The following is a 17056-nucleotide window of genomic DNA, read 5'->3' on the forward strand; positions in this document are numbered from 1 at the left end:
AGCCGTAGAACTGTGTCCTGCTGATGGGGCTGAGGCACCTTCCATGCTCTTTTCATTTTATAAGCTTTTAGTTTTGAATGCTTTTAAGTTGTGGATAACTACTTCTATGGTCAAAGTGTGTAAGGTTGAGGGATGTCCTTCTACACACTGAACAGTCAGTCTGTGCTCTAGCAAGTGTTTAAAAGGGCATTTTAGGTGAGAGTATTGTAGTAGTCTCAAAGGAGTCAAGCCAAACACATAAGGTGGTAATCACTGTTCCTGCTTTGGCGCTTAGGTAGACTGGAACAAAATTAGGTGCTTCTCTTCAAATGTTTTATACCCCAGATAGCTGCAGTGAGATTTGTTTCACCAAAGATCCACCACTGTGCTTGCTGGGCAGCCAGCAGAAAGCCTTTCAGTGTGATTTCAAATTAAACATGCTCTAAGTGTCTATATTTCTCTGTCTTGGCTATAGAAGGAGCTGAGAGCGACTAGCTCACAGACAAAATAGATGTCCGCACTGTAAAAACCTACAACTATGTGGGATTCAGACCTCCCTTAAAAGCTAGCGGTGTCTTCAGCTCACCATCTTGCCTAGTGTCAGCAGTGCTCAGAGGGAGACCGTATTTTATCTCAATGCTGCTGTTTTTATGGGAAAGGACACCAGGAAATTCTGTACTGGATAGGGATTCCTGTGAAGAAGTTGTAAAGTCAGCTGTAAAATCTGTTCCCTCCAGGAAGAAGCCAAATATAAGAAGAAGGAAGACAATTATTCTGGCATTGTGATGGTAGGCAACTGGCGATCCTGTCAAACTGCAGAGCTTGGATAAAGTGTTAGGAAACATGGAGGAGCAGAGGTAACAGATTCCCTTCAGGACTGAATAGTCCAGGCAATGCTGAGTGGGGTTGGAGCTGACAGAGAAGTGATAACTCAGTTCCAAGGGCTCTGTGTATTTTGGATGACTATGTTAATTAGGATACATTTCTGATGACTGCGGGGGGAATTCTGTAATGAGCACTGCTCCTTCCATTTCCTTTAACCGTACTTCTCCAGTTTCCATTATATGAAAACCAGTAAGAGAAGGAACAATCTGCGCACACAGTCAGGCTTTATCAATACCACTATGATGCATCAATATCAGAGATACTTTTTTTTAATTACCAGACTTCAAATCCTATTGAAGTATCCTATTTTTTGGTATAAAAATGACTTCTACTAATATAACTTGCTCCTCTTTTTAGACAGTTGTACTTTTGAAGGCATAAAGTTAGTTAATTTCAGTGTATTCAGTCCACATTAAGGAATTTGTACAGCTTTAAAAATACAAAAAATACTTAAAACAGTACAAATTCTTGCTTTAGATAAACCCAGAGATCTTTGCTTACTATAAGGAGGCATGTATATTTTTTCTGTAATCTTTCATCTTAGGTTTAAAAATTATTTTGTTCATATAATAGTATTCATTAATAAAAACTCTTGATATTTAAGTAAATGAAATGGAAAAGCTAGTCCCAACCTATTGACCCTTACAAGAAGTGCAGGGTTATGTCTTCTAATTTATAGAATACTGTCATCTCATTTTACAGGTTCTGTGTAAATTCAGTCTAGTTTAGAAATCTTGGATGCTGATTCAACTGGAACATCTTTTTACCACAAAGAGAGAACAGAAGTCTTGTTAATAGTTAATAGAGTTCAGTTTTAATATCTTTGATATCATTACCACGCCAGCACTGGTCCTACACTTGCATGTTTTCCAAAGTCAGGGAGACATTTTGTGAATGGGAGTGAATGAATATAAGCTGTAGTTCTTAGAGCAAATAAGTCCTGATGAGTTGACCTCAAGCTGAATTTCAGCTTTCCTAGATCAGCAAAATTCTAGGTAGCTTGTTTGTAAAACTAGCTATCTTGAAATTCAGTTACTGGTGCTAAGTGTTCACATTCCTTCTGAGCTATTTGTCCATAAATATTGAGATGGGCTTTCCAGTTTTCACCAGCTATGAAATTTATGAGAAATCCTTCACCTATGAAAAATACCCATCTCTATAATGAAACAGGCAGCTCGCTAGAGCACAATACAAAGTTCTGTATGGACATAAAAGAAGAGCAAATAACTTATTCTGAGTTAACTATTATACATAAGGAATTTTAGGTCAGTGGAAGGTAATTACCCCAAAATGAACTTGGCCCATATGTACAGGCTAACATCTGTATTGTTGCAAAATAAACGCCACAGATGTTTTAATAACAAGTAACAGATGTGCTCAGTGCCTGGGTTTCAGATCTCATCTAAAAATGTTCCTCTTATAGGTGACCCTTTCCCCTGCCCCCTTTCCAGTCCTATACAGAGCACTCACTTGCTACTGGTTCAGACTGCAGACTGCTACACACCTTATCACCAGCTTCCTATACTTCAGCTTTGCTTTTAAGAACTGGCATTTTATTTAGGACAGCTGACACTGCAGCCCTTTATTTGCAAGTCAAAAAGTGCAGTCAACTGCATGACCAGAGAGTACAGCTGAGAGCACCAGCTCAGCGGAACACAGCCATTTACAAAGATAACCTTTTACTTGGGTTGGAGGCAACAGTTTTCAGCTGATCTGGTGAGTCAGTGGAAATAAATACTCAATGCCTTGATAAAGGCACAAACACAGATGTCAGAAAGCAGCAGCCAAAGAAACCAGTATTGCGATGGGGTGCTGTGTAATACTAAGTTTCTGTTAAACAGGTATTTTTAAAGTGAATAACAACTTTAAACTGATGGGGGATGTCTTTGTAAGGAGAATTCTCCTGTGGGAGCAGAGAATGGTCACATACATCATGCAGATGGAATATGCAATGACTGTGCTAATGCTGCTGCACAGCCACAGCACAGAGGCTGGACTGGAGGCCACTTTGGCTGACTTGGGCATGACCCAAATGCTAGTGAGGATGGGAAGTGGCAGATCCATCCTGCACTTTGCAGCGTGTTGAATGTTGTGCTTGCCCGCTATGTGGATGGGCCCTTGGACTTAGGGCAGCTTCCAGCTCTATCACCTGCCCCTGCAGTTGTGTCTCATGGTTGGCACCAGAGTTTTGGGTGGCTTGCTGAAAAGGCACATGGGCTGTGGTCACCAGCTTAATTCATTCAGGCTGTCTAGAGGGGTGACCCAGGATTCATGCTTGGCATGGCTGGCCAGCTCAGGCACAGCAGTGATGCGACTGGTGTCTGCTGGGTTCGCTGGGGACCAGGGATACAGTAAACGCTGCTTTTGTCAAATAGTTCTGAGGGCTGTGATGGAAAGGGTGAGGAATTGGGTATCTCCTCTTCCCAATTTATATGGGCACATCCTGCAGATCAATCTGGTGCTGGACACTGTCAAAGCCCAGGACATCTCTGTGTGCTCCTGTTTTCCCGGGTACTCTCGGCTGTCCTCGGTAATGTGCTGCCTTTTTGTACAAGTGCTCCATATGCTGCACCAGGGACAGGCGGTAAAGGTACTGGCTTTATGACTTCCCTCTTCCCTTTCAGAGGACATCTCTGTCAGCATTGGAGCGGTCAGAACAGCAGATCAGGAGAGCATCCAGCCTGGAAGAGCTGCTTCGCATCACTCACTCTGAGGACTGGAAGCTGTGGAAATGCAGGCTAAAACTCAAGAGTCTGGCCAATTTAGACTCCCGCTCTGCATCACATCGCTCCACCAGATTTGCTGCTGCTTTCTATGATATCGATACACTGAAAGGTAGGTGCAGGTTTGCGTCTGAGTCTGATCTCAGCTTCAGGACCACCGATCCTTGTGCAGTAAAGCGTTAAGTACTGGGGGTTTCCTAGAATACACCTGTATTGAAAACAGCAGGGCAGTCATGGAAAATAACTTTGTATGAAAAATTATCAGGCAACAGCCTGAGTACGCCTCCCTGTTTTGTGGCCAAATCAGGCTTATTGTTCTCTGTAGACTCTCCAAAGGGAAGAAGTATTAAGTATGGATTTGTCAGTTCACATAAAGGAGGGAAAGTCAATGCGCAAAGAAGAGGTCGGCATGAGTGGCTGAGGGGCCGGCCAGCAGCATTGTACTAAATCTCTGAAGTTCCTTGTAGGCAGAGACAGATGAGCTTTACTGCAGGCATAGAAATGCTTTTTTTATTAGGTGTGGCCTGATTCAAGGCACTGCATCAGCAGCAGTGTCTGGGTGGGAACTGCAGAGGAAGGATGTATTTCCCTAATCTCAAACTATTTGATGAAGTCTCTCCAGAGAGAAAAAGATCTTGAAAGAACCAACTAATGCCTGAATATGGGGAATCTCTTCCCTCAGCTGGAGCAAAAATGAATACTGTTCCTCATAGGTGAGAGACTCGAGAGGCATTATATGTTCATAAATGTAAAATAAAGGATCAGTTACTATACTTCAGCCTAGCAAATGGGTATCCTGCAGCAAAGCTACACTGTAGCCTAATGAAGGACAGACCGAGCTATCCTTTTTTGTGCAGTCTTTACCCTGAAGTGATATGATCGTATCACTTGCCTTTTGGGAAATCAGGTATTGCTGATCATGTTCCAATACCACTTTTACAATAATCACATCCAGATTTGCACACCATTACTCAGCTAAATTATGGCTGAGCAAAGGACTTAATTTGCTTCTTTGAGACACAGCAAAGAAATGCAGACTTAAGTACCAGTCTGAAAAGGTACTTAATCATTTCACTTCACATACTTTTCATTTCATGGGCATGGTTTTTAACTTCTCATAGAAATTTTGTACAGAAAACGGCTAAATCCAATGCACACAGCAAGAACAATTAAGGGGGCTGTAGTTAATGATAAACACTTTGTTTACATACCTTTACAAGTCTTCACAGCAACATTAACAACCCATAGTTATTAGAAGTAGTACCAAGTGTCAAATGATATAATTCTTGACTATTGCTCTTTCAGTGAGCACCAGCATTTCTAAAAAATTAATATAGTTCTTTTATCAAAACAGCAAAACAACAGAGGATGCTATGAAATGTTACTGAGGTAGTGCATAATGTAATGGGCTTTTTTCAATGGCAGAATAATGTTACTCTACAGGTAATAAAGTCAGGTGACTATAGTCACATAGATGTAATTTTCTGCTTGGAACAGCTGCTAGGTTGCTTCTTACTTTCCCTTTAAAAGTCTAACTCTAGACACAGAGATGTCAGCTTTCTTGTTCAAAGTCAAGCCACTGAAGTTTAAGTTAAAAAATGCCTATTGGGTCATCTTCTCCATTCTTCCATCCAAAGTGGAATTATCCCAGGACAGAAACTACTTTTCTTCTAATATCTTAATATGTTCAAGGTACTAAAGCTCCTTTTAAAAACCCAAGCCTATAAACATGTATTTCTTTCCCACACCCTTTCCAGTCATTAAGCATTGACCTTTTTGCCAAGGGCATCTGTTTTGTTTTAATAAATTGTTCTGACGAGAAGGCTGGGTCGAGGCTCCTCCTTGTTTCACTGCTAGACTATCTTCCAAGAACCCCAAACTTCAGCAGGGCAAATTTAGGACTTTGTTCCTCCTTCCTAGAGCTTTAACAATGAATCCACTGAAAGCTTGTGTCACCTCATCTAACCACAGCCTCCCCCAAGCAGCTCAGCTCACCTAGGACAGCAACGCTTTCAAGCTGGAGTCTGTATCAGAGCCAGATTTCTCAGCAGCTGCCCTGTACTTGCTCTCAGAAAAGATCGGAGTGACCACAGTGCTTCCGAACAAAATGTGACACCCACTACTTTGATTCAACCACCCCTTCCTATAACAGCCCTTCTGCTAAAGAAGTGGTTAATAAAGTGAGGATGTGTGCAGTTGGAAAGGTCGTCGCCACTTAACACTCATTGAAGTGACATCTGAAGTGATTACATGCACATACCTTAATGAGTTTGGCAAACACTTTGTTGTCTATATTAAGGCCTGGGATTAGATTGCTGTTTTGGTAGACTAACATCACTCTAGAAAATTCTCTTGATTTTAGTGCTTCTTCTCTTCACTGATGCTGTAAAATCAGAATTGGACCCCAAACTCTTAGTTCTTGTCCTTTTTGCATGACTGGAAAGTGGAGTGAATCAATCCCCGGCAAGGACTTTTCAGGAATAAACAAACTGATTTAAATATACACAATCAATTGAAGAAAATGTTAAAAATAATAAAGGGAAAAACTTGTAGGGAATAGAAGTAAATGCTCATCTGAAAACAAAGTATAGCGTGTAGACTAAAAGTATTCCAGATTTATTTTTTTTTCAGAACTTCCCTGTAAATGTATGCACTGCTTTACATAATAGTAGAGAAGCAGACTGCATTGGAAGAGAGACCAGTTTTCTTAATAGTATAGAAGTTGCTTTTGATCTTTCAGGAGCCTGATGAAAGGGGACAGACAGGAAAAATATTTTTCACAATTTTAAGAAGGACTTAGAGCATAAGCACTGATGACTCTCGAGTAATACCATAACTTGTATCAAATAAGCAAAAGCCAAAAAAAGCAGGGCCACCTCTTAACAAGTCTCGAGGTAATATTATGTAAATGTCACTGTTTTGTCCCTCTGGTTCAGTCAGTTAATGCATTATTTCTTCTCACAGTCAGAACTTGACAGATCAGTCTAAAATAAATTACTAGTCTACAACAATTCAGTATTTGAAAGATGTCACAGTGTTTTGAATAGATAAATCATGCTTGAATTCATATTCCTGTTATTCAAACTTGGACCCCCTGATGGTACTGAGGTGTGAGAGTGTTTGTCTTGGATTTCATTAGACATTTTGGAAACGGTGCTTGCTGGCTGACATCCAGTTGGAGTATTAATACCCTCTGACCAGAATCTGTTAATCATTAATGTGCTTTTGCAGTCAGGCCCAGGCTCTACTCAGTCCACGGTGGGGTACACAGAAAGAGAGGATGGAATGACAATAAGGATGTCTACCCTGGAGAAAAGGAGAAAAAGGGTGTGGGCCAGCTTTGTCAGACAATGTGGAGCTGACTCTTGTCTAGGGGAAACCGATGCAGCTCTACTTAACCGGCTGGAATTAACAGAGATTCTGGTCATCTGCGTTGAAAGATAAAGGTGGATAAATGCAACGACCTCTCTGCCAGTGCAGCTGGTGTAAGTTACTGGGATAATTTTGCTCTCAGACTCTCTCTGGTCCTTAGATCGATCCAAGTAAGTGCAAATCGATCCAAGTGAGTGCAAATGGCCTGCCAGCACTTCATTTTTATTTATATAATGCTTCTGCCTCACTAATCAGATGTTTAACTTTGCCACAATTGCTTATAAAAATGGTGTTTTCTCCAGTCATAGATGAGGAATGGCAAAAAACTCAATGCGTGCCAAGGGAAACCTGCGTGGAAGTTGCCAAAGAGCTGGGTACAACAACCAACAAATTTTTCAAGCCTCCGTGTGTGAATGTGTTCAGATGCGGAGGCTGCTGCAATGAGGAGAGTCTGAGCTGCATGAATACAAGTACAACTTATGTGTCAAAAACGGTAAATGAGGCTATTCATCTGCTTTCTTTCTACCCTGGCTCTCCAAGAAGGGAGGGGAAGGAGGATGTTTGGTTTCTGAGATCCTGTTATGAAAGATCTGTCTGCACTATCATAACAAACAGAAGAATTAATCGTTTATCCATGTGGAGTGAATGCAGGCATGTGCAATACCATTTTACATTCATGTGGCATTATTAAAAATGGATATATACATGCAGAGATGGAAAATCAGGCCCTGAGGGAGTGACTGCAGGCTCACATGACGTAAAGTTGTTTAAACCTTCTTTAATGTATTGTTACTTGTACCTGGGACTTCTTGAGAGTGTTGGTTCATGGGAATCCTCTGCACCAAAGGATTAGGAGAAACTCCAGGAAATTTTGCTGTATGAGGCCAGGAGTCCAAGTGCTGCATTTCCTAAATTGCTGCCAGTGTCTGGTTAAAGGCTGGTTAATAATTTTGGATGTGCAGTTTTGCCAGCCTAACAAGGAGATATTTTCAGCAGGAGAGACCAGATGCTCTCAATCTGAATGCCTCAGAACCTGTATGTCCCAAATCACAAGTCACTTTGGAAAAGAAAGGCTTAAAGCAGTAGTCAAGTACTGCTTAGGTGCAACAGGTGACAAATACCTGAGTGTTATGATCAATGCTAAAAAGTGAGCATAAAGAGAGTAACCAGAGCTTCTTTCTGTAGACTCCCTCTAGTGTCTATATACAGAGATACTTTGCTCCAGTGGGTGACTGAGCCGAGCTCCAAGTTCAGTACTTTTAATTAGCTCTGTGGATGAAGTCATCTGTGTTCATACCTACAGAGGAGCCCAGGAGACTGGTCCTCATTGATTAACCTTCACCTTGTGCATCCCTACTTATAGTTGATAACAGCTTTTTACCTGGAGTTATATATTAAATTCTACTTATAAAAAAGGCTTTTCTTTAAATCAAAACAAAGATTGAGGGCAGTTGTTTTAAAAAGAAAATTGAAGTCCTCATGCGGAGTAGGTCCAATTCACTTCTGTATTTGTTTCAGGTTTGTTGGAATGTAATTCCACGGTGTCTGGTTGTACTGGAATATAGCTCGAGTAAAATAAATTAGACCCATCCTTTTTGCGTCAGTGTTCATTAATTGCTTTCATTCCACACTAGAAGGAGAAAGTTGTTATGAACTGTTGGCCACACACAAAAGACATCCGATCAGCTCAGGGAGCTAGGTCAGGCTAAAAAGTATTTATTTATTTATGTGTTTTTGGAGCAGCAGTTCATGAGTTTGTTGAAAAACTGAAGTTTTGAGGAGTGTAACATTCCTTTAGCATCCTCCAAAATAACCATTCCCTCAAAAGCCCCCAGCTAAGTTCCACTCTTGGATACACCACCGTTACTCCTCTAAAATGAATAGAATTACTCCCCTACTAGTGAGAGCACTTTTTTCCCCTTGTTTTAAAATATCCACTGAAAGATATTCATGCCACCTAAAGTTAGACACTGTGACACCTAAATTTAAATCTCTAAGCAGTCTGGTTTAGGAATATTTCTCAGCCCTTGCGTGTGGATGCAGCATTAAGCCAAGACATGCTGGCACACGAAGACATACCCTATGCTTTAGTTTCCATGAGAAGGAAGCTGGCTTGGGGCTCAGAGGAGGTGTGGGTCACTTCAACAGCTCCCACATGTATCATAGCTGCCCAAGGAACCAGGGCTTCCATGAGGCTACTCAGAGATCACCCTAAACAACCTGGATGCGCTGCTTGGTTCCTTAGGCTCCTGCGATAGTCCACCGTGAGATCGTTTCCAGGATGATTCCCTGCAGGAACTCAGCCGAAGCAGAATGAAATCTCCTCTATTTACTCCCATTTCTTCCCTTTCTGAGGAGGATGCAGAGGTTAAGTTAGGCCCCTAAAGATGCATGCTGTAATTATAACCTATGACAGTTAAGGAGATGTCTCCATAAGTGATTGAGATTCAACTAATCTGATATGAGAATAAAGTTCCCAACAGCTATATCTTTTCCATTTGGCCCTAGCATCCAGAAGAGGCTTTTGAGCATGTTTTCAAGTAATCTTGAATGGTCTTGGGTGTTTAATAGCTGGCAATGCAGCACTAGGACCACCATTTTGGCAACTTCCTACCTTGGTGGGCATTGCTTACTCTTTAAAACCCTCAGTGCCCACCTGCTCATTTTTACCTACACAAAAGAGCAAGGGTGGGTAATGGTGGTAAAGAATGAGGTTTTGATTTAAAACTCCAAATATTAACTGTATAATAGAAACTGAAAAACAAATGTTATTTCATCCACCTAGCTCTTTGAGATCTCGGTCCCCTTGACAAGCGTTCCTGAGCCTGTGCCAATCAAAATTGCCAATCACACGGGATGTAAGTGTCTATCAAATACACAGCGTCATCAGTACTCCATCATACGAAGATCTGTCCAGTACCCAGAAGAAGATGGGTAAGTTCCCTCATTTACAAACTTCTACACTTCTGCAGTCCAAAGTATGAAATGTATTTTGTTCCAGTTTGGTCATTATAATGGTCCACTCACTTTCTGTTATCCCAAGAGTTTTCCAAATGACCTGATTATCACTCAGGGTTCGAAAGCTTCAACTAAACCTGTGAATTATAAATGAATGGACACAGAATCCAACAAACAGCAGGCTAGTTCAGCAGCATCTGGAGTCATGAAGAGATTTAGGTGCTTGAGCAGGGACTCAAAGTGCCCATCTTAGCACTATGCTCCACTGGAACTACTTCAGTATGTGTGTATAGACTTTTTCAGCCTGACAGAAGAAACCTTGCTCACGCATTATTTAGCCAGGGTAGAGAGTGCTGTGCTCAAGCTAAAGCCCTCTGCCATACCTCATGGCACGTCGGGTCAGAACCAATGTGAATCGCGGCTTTTCACTTTCTGGTCCAGTCCTGATTTACATTTGTCAGACTCATTGGCTGGAGAAAAGTTATCTTACATCCAATATATAGTAGAATGTAACTGTAGCCCTGGTGAGAAGAGGCTGCATTAATGCATCAAAGATTCTACAAACAGCTCAGATGTCTCTGTCTAGCCCTGCGTTTAGGCTTGCCCCCATAACTGCCCTTCAGTTAGACACCTGGGCTGAGGGAGAGGTGGCATTTTGGTGTAGCCACTCCAGCCCTCACTCAGCCTGCTGGCCACTCTGAATCCTCTTCCTACACAAATACAGAAGAACCTCAGCCTTCCTCCAGTTTGTGAGTTCCCCTCCCAGAGCCAAATGCCTAAAAGTCAAACTGGCCCCTCTGACCCTGGAAACAATCCACTCTACATCCTTAAGCATTGTCAAATTTAAACTGGAACTGCACTTTCCAGCAGCATGTCAAAACTGAATACAGTTACATGGCATGAATACTATAAGACAAAGACTACTTTGCATGGGATAGAGCTGTGTTACGGAAAAGTGGAACTGCTAAACTGTAGCTGTTTCCTAGGGATGTGATCTGAAACGCGCGTTGTACCTGCTCCATATGGCTGCTAGGAGCCAGGCAGCTCAGCCCTATCAGCAAAACTAGAGTCCCAAGGTTTTCTGCTCACAGCAGTAATGCACACAAATGCCATACCTTCACGTAGTACAAGTGGCAGACCCAGCATACCAGCAGGCTCATTTTAAATTCCCATCTTTTTTTTCTTCTAGATGTCCCTTCACCAACAAACTTTGTCATAATGGGTGGATCTGGGATAGTGACAAATGTGAATGTGTTGTAGATGTACAGCACCCCAACAGACGAGAAGGTAAAGGTGAAATTACAAATGGACACTTTTGCTTACTATCTCCAGGCTGCTTGTGTTTCATTTTGGTTTTGTCCCATTTCTTCATTGAGAGTGTTATAGTTTTGACTCCGTGTCCCTAGATAGACTCGGCTTATGGTGTAGAAACTCACCTGAAAATAAACACTTGTATGTGCTTATCCCCATCACATGTTTTTTGTTTGGACATTTACTCCCTCTATATTAGCAATATGAATAAGAAATAGGAAAGCATTGAGAAGGGTTAGTGAAGGAGGCACCCTGCATAAATTTTTATTTTTCACGGGCCTTAAATTGTACAATGGCCATTAGGGAAATCTTTTTAACTGTAGAAAAATGTATGCCCTGGAATATATTGTATGGGTAAGGTGCTGAATGTGGGAAATTCTTAAGAACAGAGTTAATCAGGAATAAGATAGGCAAAATCAGTCCTGCCTACTATCTCTAGTCAGTGCAAAAGATTATATGACCTTTCAAAGTATCTGACTACCTTTAATGATAATATTGAGGGATTTAGGAAGCTTTCAAACTGATATGACATACATACTCAGGCAGGAGTATGCATGTATACCCTTTCAGGTCTGTGGAAGGAAATGGAAGAGGGTAAAATTTGTAGAAGTGTATGCTACTTCCCTTCTCCATCTGCTTTTCCTGGAAAACTTTGTCAAAGAAATTTGCAGAAATATTCTGGGGGGTAACTGTGTAAGTCTAAAGATACTAGAAGTAAGCATTAAGAGAAGTTAAAATTTCTCCAAGCCCTATATAAGGTTTTTCAAAAAAATTTTTTTCTCAGGAAATTGTACTGGTCAAAATAAAATTATCATAGCACTAGAGCAGACGGACACAAGAGGAAACCCTGCCTTTGTGGTTTAACTTATATGCAGCAAGCAAAAGAATAAGCCATCCAAGGCAACAATAAAACAAGCTGGCAAGCAATTCCTAGACTAGCAAGCTAAAATAAAACTAAATAACCTCATAAACTGGTCTGATAATTACAATTTCCTAATGTTAATGAGGAAAAAATCAGTTGCACAGTGGTCTGTTCTCACGCTGGATCAGATCATCTGACAATCAGGTTAGGTAGTTAACCTCAAGTTAGACTTTTCACTCAATAAAGGATTAGTACTCTATATTTCAGAGAAAGTCCAAAGGACTGTGAATAGCCAAAGTCCTCTTAACTCAGCCTTTTGTAAGGTCAGCTTGGAGCATTAAAAATTGTGGCTTGTTGAATTATAGCTTTTGTTGACATAGACTCAGTATTTCCTCAGATAAAATATCATTCTCTGAAGTACATTGTCTTTGGCAGTGGCTGGGACAAAATAACTTAAAATCTGTCTTTGAGGTTGAAACAAAGTGAGACCAAAACACTCTACACCACTTCACACTTGGCCGGCTTTATCACTCCAAGGAAGGGGTTTGTCTTCCAAGAATTTAGGGCAGACTCCTTCCTCCCTTCCAATAGGACTTGGATTTTATTCTGTCTGGATATTGGTTTTCCAGCATTAAGTAAATAATAATGAAGGTTTCTTTCAAGTAATATGCAAACCTTTTCTGACCACTGAGATCAGAGCTGAGGCTGCAGAGGTCACGGACACAGGTTACATTCCACATTCCATAGGTTAAATACAAGAGCTAATTGTAAAACTACAGGAAATTACCTTCCCAATGACACATTATATGTCACGACCTTTAACCGGGGATGTGCTGCTAACATTTTAATAAAGCTTTCACAAAATGTGTTCCCTTTTTGCTAGGATTAGACTCATATTGTACTCCAGATGTGTATTTTGAGGGAAGATAGATGAGGTATTAGACAGTGCATTCACTTGGCTGGGGTTTTGTTTCTGAAGCAAAATATTTTCTTCATTCTTTAACTGACAAGTGTCCATATGCACCTTATCAAAGCACTAGACCAACTCACACCTTACTAGACTTACTATTACTTTTGCAAACATTTCCAATAATAAAGTACATGGAGTAGTGAGGGTGACAGTTTGCATGAATGTGCATTTTTGTCATGGGTATAGACTACATCTTTTTTGAGATTTTCTTTTAAAACCTGCTGTCCAGCAAAGATTCGTGCATTCCAATACGTACGCTCTTTTAATATACAGCCCCAAACTAAAGCATTATTATGCAGGATTCAACCCACAAGAAATAGCAGTATCAGAATAAGTGAAATAATCAGCCCAATCCTCTCAAGTCCTTTTCTGCACTGTAAGTGACAACAGAAATTCTGAAGATTAGTCTCTGATAGATTCCTGTGAGAGCCCTAGTGACTGCAAAGAAAGAGTTAGTCTCTTCAAAAGCAGGATTCAGACAGGTAAAGCTTACTACTAAAAGATGTATGTGCTATTGCAGGACTCCCTCCTCTTGCTGAGCTGGCTATGTGTGGACAACATATGGAATTTGATGAAGAAAATTGTGAATGCATCTGTAGACAAAAGTGTCCCACTGATTTCTTTCAAAGTAAAGAGAACTGCAGCTGCTATTTGTGTAGGGAGAGCCAGGAGAGCTGTGCTCTAAAACACAAGATATTTCATGCTGAAACCTGCAGGTAAGTGTTACTTGTCATTTAGTGTCTACACTGCAAGATCTGAATTAACTTGTGAAGGTGCTGGAGGTGCGAGTGCTGAATTAGCTAGGAGGCCCAGCCGGGATAAAGTAGCTTGCTGCAGTTAGGGAGACAATAATAATAGAGACAATATTTACAACACTTACTTCATAGAAGGAGTCTAAGTTTTATTTAATTAACAAGTTATAAAGAAATCTGCACAAGGATGCTATTCAACTACCAATATGACTTTTTTTCCCCTAACCTTAGGGGAATCATGGTTAAAACTGTGCTACAAGTGAAATTACTGTGTGACACAGGGGATTTTCACTGACATACGGAGTCTTGCATTTGTAGGAAGGTAGAACCCATCCTGTGCTTTTTGTCACAGCTGAATGCAGACTCATGTACGTCTAGAGACAAAAGCTCCATTAATTGGTACCCACACCATACAGCTCATTCTTTATTCAGTTTGCCCTCAGAGCAAGTGATTTTCTAGAGCTAATGCAATTTTGTACACATCCAAAGCGACTCAATCAGCTCTGATTCCACTGAGAAGCAGGAAAAATATTCTGGGGCTGTTACACTCTGTGCTTTTCCTTAATCCTTCTGTGTAGCTAGTTTTGAGGTTTCCTTGACAAAACTTAGATAGAAAATGCCCTCTTAAAATACCCATTTTCATGCATTAGTTTATTTTTTTAATTTCTCAGAAAGCCTTGGTCCCATGTAGAGACCCAGGAGCACGCATGTGGTCTGAAAGTTTATGTAAGGACAGCCAGCATCCAGTTTCCCTGGGTACTTTAGCAGAGCTGTAGTTCACTGAATGGTCATCCACAGGGTCCATTCTCATAGACTTCATAGGTGCATTCATGAAGAAGCAGCTGTGAAAGAAGTAACATTTGTTTCTTTATATCCAGCTTTGAAAATACAGACAAGCACAAAATAGTTGGCAAAAAGTATAAAAATAGCTAAAGGAATCAGCAGAGCTGAAAGTGATCAAGAGAGTCTTGGTCATTTATGTGTTTCAGACAGGTGGGAGGGGATCGATGCAATAATTTGTTTACATGAATTTGTCTTCTTGAAATTACTATAATGTGGACGCAGGACTTCTGTGCCAGACTTTTATGCCCAGTACTCCTGAAGGAGCTGAAGCATCAGCTGAGCTAAGGTACGTCAGAGAATTTGAGGGCAGCACTATCCAGTGCTGACTCTGGACTTCACTGCTCTCAAGTCATGACTGTGGACAAATGGACAACAGCAAGACACATTGCTGTAGACAAGAACTGTCAGGGAGCAAAGTCTCGTCTGCCTGTGTTGTAGGGTGTTGACATTTTCCCAAACATAGTCTAGAGAGCATTGCAGAGTTAAGTGATGAAAAAGCTGAGGAATGTGACAGTGAAGAATTATCACACTACAATGCTTCTCTCTTTTTCCTTTTTTCTCCTTTATCAAACAGCTGTGAGGACAAATGTCCATCACAACCCAGAACGTGCCCAACTGCAAAACCAGTGTGTTCCAGGCACTGTCGTTGTCCGAAGGAGAAGAGAGGTTCTCATGGGTCCCAAAGCAAAGAAACTCCTTGACTGAGCTTCCCCTATTCTCCAAAGATCCACTGCTTTGCAAAGTAGCTGTCACTGACTTTCAAACCATAGTAAACACGAACATCTTCCACATTAATAGCAGAAGAATGAATCCAGTCTGCATTTATTTATTAATCACTAACATCAGGTGAATCCTCTGGGACATTGATAATCATTCTCTAAGAGGTAACAACTGATGAATTGCTGGCTGCCTGAAGGAAGAGCAGAAAGAGCCAGTTCAGTGTTATGGAAGATGAAGCTGGCATATTGGATTTGAGTCACAGTCATCAGCCAGTCTTTCAGAGACTGAGACTCGATAATCTTAGCCTCTGAATCCTTAGCTAATGCAGCTCCTGGGTGAAACCTTCTTCAGAAATTCAGTGTACAGGATTTGGCTTCTAATAGGTTCAGCACTGAGTTATTTGATCTACTGTCCAGCTTTGAATATCATTTTGAGTTTATTGTACAACTACTGTCAGATGTGCCATATTTAAGTGTATATAAGAAAATAAATACATCAGTTATTCGAGTGGTTTTGATTTTTCTCTGTTATTTTAAAACTCTGCCCAACAAAAAGAAAATAAGCAAAAACCCAAAGCCATCTCAAGTAAAACCTTCTTGTGTTTGTCCCAATGGGACTGGCTTCTGCCCAAACCCAGGTCGAAACAAGGTCACTTGATCCGATAGTTTCAGTAAAGAATCATTTTCCCACGTCTGCACGACAGCCGTGTGTGATTTATTTATTTGTTCCTGGTGTAGTGTGTTAATCTCCCTAAGGGGATAACAGCCACACAAGTACTAATTCTTCAGTGATTTTTGGAAAGGCACGGTTCAGTAAAAGATGGTTTTCCTTTAGCTGACCATGCTATGAAAATATCTCCTTTGCACTGAAATTCTTTTCACCAGTGTGAGGCCTGTGTAACAGTGTTTTAACCAAATCGAGTACAAGGACAACATTATTTTCTGAGCCACTGAAGTCTGGACTGAGCCAGTCCAGAGAAAATATTGCGAGCAATAATCTCGAACGGGAAGTGATAGTCTTGACGATTGAATAATTTTTCCCCTTTGCTGAATTCTCCAATTCTACACTGCACTGTGAATGAAGCGAATAGAGCAAATGAAACAACTGCTACAGAGATGGAAAGCCTGACACAACACAGGGACTAGGAAATGGCTTTTTGATGTGCATCTGAGATTTTTTTACATTTATATAGTGAAAAAATAGATTGCTTTAAAATAAAATTAGAACCAAATCTGTAAGATTGACTGAATGGTTGGGCAAAGCACCAAACAATTTAACATGTCTTTTGTCTGAGAAAGGCATTTAGGATTCAATCCAGGATGACTGCTCTGAGCGCTTCTTAAGCCATCTGTGATCTAGGCCCTTGCAAACATACTGACAGGTTGTTTTTGTTATCTGTGCTGGGAACTGGCCTGGGATCCTCTGACCAAGCAACACAGTCTGACCTGTGAGTGTACTGGGTGGAGCTGCTGCAGCACGGTTACTTACTGGTCTGCACTGGGCTTGCCTGCTGAGGGTTTTCCAGAGTGAAAGCCACACACAACCAGCATGCACTTTGCGTGGACAAGAAGGGGAGCGTGACCCCAGTGCAAAACCAGGTGAAGCAGCTTGGCAACAGCAGCACACCCCTACATTTCCCTCACTCTTCCAAGAGGCTCTAAGTTCAGACACATGTACATGG

General features: G+C 41.1%; 1 protein-coding gene across 1 annotated transcript in view; it reads left to right on the forward strand.

Annotated features, from left to right (window-relative positions):
* Positions 1–15860, forward strand: part of VEGFD (vascular endothelial growth factor D) — a 31218-nt gene extending 15358 nt beyond the window's left edge. Inside the window, exons 2-7 of the mRNA XM_074929863.1 lie at positions 3489–3699; positions 7262–7452; positions 9745–9893; positions 11107–11204; positions 13581–13776; positions 15230–15860. Of these exons, the coding sequence (XP_074785964.1) occupies positions 3489–3699; positions 7262–7452; positions 9745–9893; positions 11107–11204; positions 13581–13776; positions 15230–15356 (972 nt within the window). The 3' untranslated portion in view covers positions 15357–15860. The remainder of the gene's footprint in view (positions 1–3488; positions 3700–7261; positions 7453–9744; positions 9894–11106; positions 11205–13580; positions 13777–15229) is intronic.
* The last annotated feature ends 1196 nt before the right edge of the window (positions 15861–17056 follow it).

This window comes from Athene noctua, chromosome 1, assembly GCF_965140245.1.
Source record: "Athene noctua chromosome 1, bAthNoc1.hap1.1, whole genome shotgun sequence".
Lineage (NCBI taxonomy): Eukaryota > Metazoa > Chordata > Aves > Strigiformes > Strigidae > Athene > Athene noctua.